Raw genomic sequence first — 6389 nt, 5'->3', positions numbered from 1 at the left:
GTGTTGAGTCAGTCGCCCAAGATAGAAATGGAGAGGTCTAGGAAGGGGAGGGAGGAGTCTGAGACGGTCCCAGTAAATTTGAGGTCGGGGTGGAAGGTGTTAGTAAATGGTGAGAAGGGAAGGCCATTTCACTAGGGTCTCTGTGTGTGATGGCAGTGTTGGTTGTGGTTGTGATACACTCCAACAGGGGAAGAGCCAGATGGTTTCACAGACTAGTATACAAAGACATTAAGAAAGACAGTGAACAATTCCTGAACTGCAGTAGGGTTAGGCAACATCCGAGTAAATTTCATTTCCAGTGTTATCACATCCCTCCTATAATGTGGATTCCAGAATTGTCCATCTGATCATTGCCAGAAATGTGACATAAGATTTGAACACATGGACAGTCTGACTGTCATGAAACAAGAATTATTTAGTTGGTTGGCATCAGGTCATTATAAGTATGTAGGGAAATTAAGGATACATGAGGAACTGTTCACTGTATTTACATGCCATAAGCCCAAGGCCTAAATTGGCTTAAGGAGTTTCTTTGTCTGTCTGTTCCCCTCCTATAAGCCTTCCTTTGTGCACCTTTTTTTACAGTGAGAGTATATTCGACTGCTCCATCTGCTCTCCTTTAACATCACCAGCAGGTGGAAGCCCTGGCAAACTGCTCAGCTCTCTTCCTTAGTGGCCTCCTGAGCTGTCTTCTTGAATCACTGCAGTTCATTTGGTGTAGGCAGACCCACAATGCAAAAGTTATAGGATTGTGACCTAGTGACAGTGAAGGGATGGCAATATATTTCTAAGTCAGGATGGTGAGTGGCTTGGAGGGGAACTTGCAGGGGATGGTGTTCCTACATATCTTTTGCCCTATTCTTTCTAGATGATAATGGTTGTGGGTTTGGAATATGGTGTCTAAGGAATCTTGCTGAACTTCCACAGTGCATCTTGTAGATAATATGCAAAAAAAACAAAGAACTGTAGATGCTGGAAATCAGAAACAAAAACTGAAATTTCTGGAAAACCTCAGCAGGTATTGTAGCATCTATGGAGAGAAAACAAAGTTAATGTTTTGGATTCAGCCACCTTTCTTCAGCACATTGTAAACAGTATACACTTCTGCTACTGAGCATCAGTAGCAGAGAGAATGGATGCATTTGATTCCAGTCAAGTGTGCTGCTTCTTGAGTATTGCTGGAGGTGCTGTCATAAAGCTGGTTTCTTTTTTCTAAAAACTGTTCCTTTTCGTAAGGATACTGTGTCCTTGGCTTTTCTCAGAGGGGTAATAAACTGCTCTCGGTGCTGATTAGTCTGGTTTGGTACAGAGATTAAAGGGTATTGAGAGGCCTCTTTGTTTATATGTAAACAGATGAGACTTCAGGCCAAAGTGGTCATGTTTTAGAAGTGACCTGTATAATTAAAGGGGAGTGGTCAGATCTCTGGCTGAGCCGTTTAGTTCAGTCCAGAACTAGTTGGGAAGTTCAGCAGTGGACTGTGTGAACTGGCTGTCTCTGTTTCTGCCCCTTATAACTTCAATCTGTTCTATTTTTTATACTGTTTTTCAAGAGGGTTTGCTTATTGGGACTGTTGTGTACATTTGGAACAGCATAATTTAGTCTAGTTTGGATAGACTGAGTTCTGTAGGGGTTCTTTATTCTACTCTTTGTGTTTCATTGTGTAATCTTGTGAATAAATTTTTGTCTGTTTTCAAATCCAGTAATCAACCTAGCTATCTCACTCCGGGTAATTTTCACTGTACATTTACTGAAACAAATTGCAAAGTTATGATCTGGGCTGCCTGCTTAAGAATGTTCTGAGTGGTCTGGCCTAGCCCCCAACAGTGCCCTCATCCTGTCAAGTGGAGTGTATTCCATCACACTCTTGACAAGTGGGGTGTATTCCATCACACTCTTGACTTAAACATTGATAACAGACCACAGTAAAATACTGTGGACAAATAGGCTTGTATTTAACACTACACAAAGAGAACCACAGAGCAGTAGTGAATTTTCCACAATATACAATGACTACTCTCATATTTTTCAATCGTACAAGGCAATACACCAGAACAAAACTTTTTTTGTATTACATCAAGAATGTTGAAAATCAAAGAAATAAACTGCATTTAAGTAAATAGTGCCACCAATTTGAACTTTAATGTAGAAACAATACTTTGGAGATAATAAGTCAAAAGTGCGGTGCTAGAAAAGCACAGCAGGTCAGGCAGCATTCGAGGAGCAGGTGAATCGACATTTCGGGCATAAGCACTTCATCAGGAATGAGATCTCCTGCTCCTCAGATGCTGCTTGACCTGCTGTGTGCTTTTCAAGCACCACACTCGACTCTGATGTCCAACATCTGCAATCCTCACTTTCTCCTCACTGTAATGCACGGTGGCACAGTGGTTAGCACTGCTGCCTCATGGTGCCAGAGACCCAGGTTCAATTCCAGCCTCAGGCAACAGTCAGTGTGGAGTTTGCACATTCTTCCCGTGTCTGTGTGTGTTTCCTCCCACAGTCCAAAAATGTGCAAGTTAGGTGAATTGGCCATGCTAAATTGCCTGTAGCATTAGGTTAAGGGGTATATATAGGGGAATGGGTCTGGGTGGGTTGCTCTTCGGAGGGTCGGTGTGGACTTGTTGGGCCGAAGGGCCTGTTTCCACACTGTAAGTGATATAATATAATCATAATAAGCCTAATGAGAACCACTTGCCAAACATATTCTCATAGTTCTGTCATCTTTACAGAGTGTGACTTTGCAATACCGGAGTACACCTTATGTGAATGGGTATATAGGCCTTGTGAAAGTCCCTGTTTAAAGACCTGCCAGGATCCACTTGGAAGTAAATGCACTCTATCGGTAAAGTAAGTATATTTGTACAGAATCACTCTATTCATATATACACAAAATCAAATAAATAGCAGCAGAATTAATATTTATGCTACAAGTAAGTGTGCAATATAAGGATGTTTCAAGTTCATTCAATTGATGAATGAAATGACTTGCCTTTACCAATCCCTGCTTGATCTCTTGTCAGTTCATCTTTGCCCACATGAACATTCTGTTCCTGATGAGAGACCATAGTAATTTTGCCACACTGATGTTTGAACAATGCACCCACTGTTTTGTTGTTTATCACAAAAGGACAGGAGTATTCATAGAATCACACAGTACCGAAGAGGGCCTTCAGCCAATCAGGTCTGCACTGACAAAAACTCCTGTAAATCTACACTGGTCCCACTTACTCTTCCAAACACTTCTTAAATTGTGTGAAGTTTCCTGCCTCAACTACCCTCCCAGACACAGCATTCCAGATTCCCACCACCCTCTACGTAAAAATATTTTTATCCCTCCTCACAATTTAAAGCTCCAGACACACCTTCCAGGTGAAGCAGTGATTTCCTTGTATTTCGTTCAATTTAGTCTGCTGCATTCACTGCTCACAATCGTCTCCTCTTCAGTAGGAAAACAAAACACAGACTGGATGTTCGTCAAACACCTACACTCTGCCTGTTAAAAACAACCCCCATATTCCAGTTGCCTGCTATTTCAACACACACTATGTTCCCACACCAACATTTCTATCTCGGGCCTGCTGCAGTGTTCCAGCAAGTTGCAGCTCAAGTTGGAAGAACAGCACCACCTTCTGCCTGGGGATCCTTCAACCTCTAGGACTCAATCAACAGCAAGTTCAGTCATTTTAGAGCTTGAACACCTCTTTCTACTCACCCTACATCCTTAGGTCCTGTCATGACATGGGCTGCTTTCAGCACAGCCATCCCATTTCACCTCCTAATGGTTCCCATTATTAAATTTACTTTCTCCCTGGCTTATTATCAACCCACCCTTCTCCCTCCTCACAATTCAAGGCTCCGTGGTGGCCCAATTGTTAGCACTGATGCCTCACAGTGCCAGGGACCCAGGTTTGATTCCAGCATCATGCGACTGTCTGTGTAGAGTTTGCACATTGTCCCGTGTTTACGTGGGTTTTCTCCAGGTGATCCGGTTTCCTCCTGCAGTCCAAAGATGTGCAGGTTGGGTGGATTGGCCACGCTAAATTGCTCATGATGTGCACGCTAGGTGGATGATTAACCATGGGAAATGCGGGGTTACAGGGATAGGGCAGAGGGGGTTGCAAGGTTGATTCTGGATGGGATGGTCCTTGGAGGATTGGTGTGGACAGTTTCCATACTGTAGGAATTCAATGTTATAATTTTCTCAGTCAACTTTCACCAGAACCTACCTTGTTTTAATAAAATCTACCTTTCCCCAATCCAAAATATTTTCTTGCAGATTACCTTTCTCTTTTTTCATAATAAACTTAAAATGTACGGTCAGACACAAAAGCAGAAGTTGCTCGAAAAGCTCAGTAGGTCTAGCAGATCTGTGAAGAGAAATCAAAGTTAACATTTTGGGTCCTTCCTCAGACCTTACCTGGAATGTTAACTTTCATTTCTCTTCTCAAATGCTGCCTGACCTGCTGAGCTTTTCCAGAAATCCCTATTTCTGTTTCTGATTTACAGTATCCGCAGTTCTTTCAGTTTTTAATTAAAATGTACGGTGCTGTGATAGCTGTCTCAAAAATATTGCCCGACATTAACATCCAAGAATTGTCCAGCTTCATTCCCAGAATTAGGTTCAGCATTGAACTGTGCCTTGTTCAATTGTCTGCATGTTGATATAAAAAGCCCTCCTGTATACATTTCAAAAAATATGCCCCTTCTTAACCTTTTAAACTATCTCATTTAATGTTGGGCAAGTTGAAAACCCCTAAAGTCATTATCTTATTATTGCTTTTATCAACCTCAGTGAATTATCTACATATCTGCTCTTCTATATACTTCCAACAGTATGTCCGCCCACATTTTATTCCTGAGCTCTACCCACAGAACCTCATTTGAAGACCCTTCCAAGATATTGTCCCCCTTTCCTGCAGTAACTGACTCCTTGATTTATAACGTGACATCATCTCCTCTTACACCCTCTCTGTCCTGTCTGAAGATCCTTTACTCCTGAAAGTTGAGTTGCCAGTTCTGCCCTCTGGAGAAAGTGAGGACCGCAGACTCTGGAAAATCAGAATTGAAGAGTGTGGCACTGGAAAAGCACAGCAGGTCAGGCAGCATCCGAGGAGCAGGAGAGTCGACGTTTTGGGCATATGTTCATCTATCCCTCCCTCAACTATAGCTCTATTGTGACACACAAACAAGTCATTTGGCCCACTATATCTGAACTAGCTCCTCAGGTGACCATCATTATATAGTATCAGTCTCTTGCCTTATCCTCCTCATCCATGCACAATGTTTCTGTCTGAATAATCTTTTTGATTATCTCAGTTGAATCTTGTTCGACCACATATCCAGGCAGAACACTGCAAACCCTATCACTCACTGTGTTGAAAAACTTTGCATTTGCTTCTTTTGCAAATGTCTTTAAATCCACACCCCTTGGTCCTTGATCCTTGTAGGAGCAGGGTCAGTTTCTCTCTGTCTCCTCTATTCGGCCCCCAAATTATCATTTTAAAACCTACATCCTCTATTCCAAGCACATACATATTAGTACATAGATAAGACAATGTGACAGTTCTGCAGAGATATTAAGGGTGGCAAATAGGTTAAAAAGGAACAACTCAATTGTGTGTCAAGGATTTACATTCAGAAGATAGAATGTTTGACTTTTCACAGTTCTTATAGTTTCCTGTTGATGAGATCCAATTACTGCTGGCCGCAGAGCAATGAAAGATTTTCCAACCAGATTTCACATTCATCTAGGAAACAGAGTTGGGATTGGTGATATTTCATTTTGTTCAGGACACAAGTATTTTAACAGGAGACAGTGAGAGTTATTTTCCTTGCAAGTTACTTCAGCAATGCAACATCCAGATGGGTACTGAGAAAGTAAAGCACATTAGTCCAGATGTTCTCGTTAGGGCAAGAACAGCATAGATTATTTGGGTTTTCTCAAGTTTGTTTATTGAAAAATTAAAATAATAGAACCTGTCTTATCTCTCCATTAAAATATTGACTCGTGTTTTCCAATAGGTCAGTTGATTCATAAACAGCAGGCAATTCCCAGTTTCTTTGACTTTTTAACTTTTGATTTCGAAGGAGTCATATGATAAACCCTTCTAAATTCCAATGAGTCAGGTCCCAACCCGGCGGCAGTTGGAAATGAAGAGGTCGAGGGCAGGAAATAGGCCAGCGCGGGTGTCCAGCTGGATGCAGTGTGTTGGAGGTGGGCGAAGGGGTCCTCGGAAGGTGGGCGGGAATCCTGATTGTGAAAGTAAGCTCGGAGGCAGAGGCAACGGAAGAATTGTTCGACGTCACGGCGTGTATTAAATTCATTGATGTGTGGACGGAGGGGGACGAAGGTGAGTCCTTTGCTGAGGACTGATCGATCATCCTCAGT

The 6389-nt window shown here is 42.1% G+C and overlaps 1 protein-coding gene across 1 annotated transcript in view; it reads left to right on the top strand.

Moving 5' to 3' along the window:
• LOC122539512 (otogelin-like protein) overlaps positions 1-6389 on the top strand; it is a 248549-nt gene that overhangs the window by 224234 nt on the left and 17926 nt on the right. The window contains exon 15 of the mRNA XM_043674458.1: positions 2731-2848. Coding sequence (XP_043530393.1) covers positions 2731-2848 — 118 coding nt within the window. The remainder of the gene's footprint in view (positions 1-2730; positions 2849-6389) is intronic.

The sequence above is a fragment of the Chiloscyllium plagiosum genome, chromosome 2 (genome assembly GCF_004010195.1).
Source record: "Chiloscyllium plagiosum isolate BGI_BamShark_2017 chromosome 2, ASM401019v2, whole genome shotgun sequence".
NCBI classification, from domain to species: Eukaryota; Metazoa; Chordata; class Chondrichthyes; order Orectolobiformes; family Hemiscylliidae; genus Chiloscyllium; species Chiloscyllium plagiosum.
This window is presented reverse-complemented; position numbering and strand designations above follow the sequence as displayed.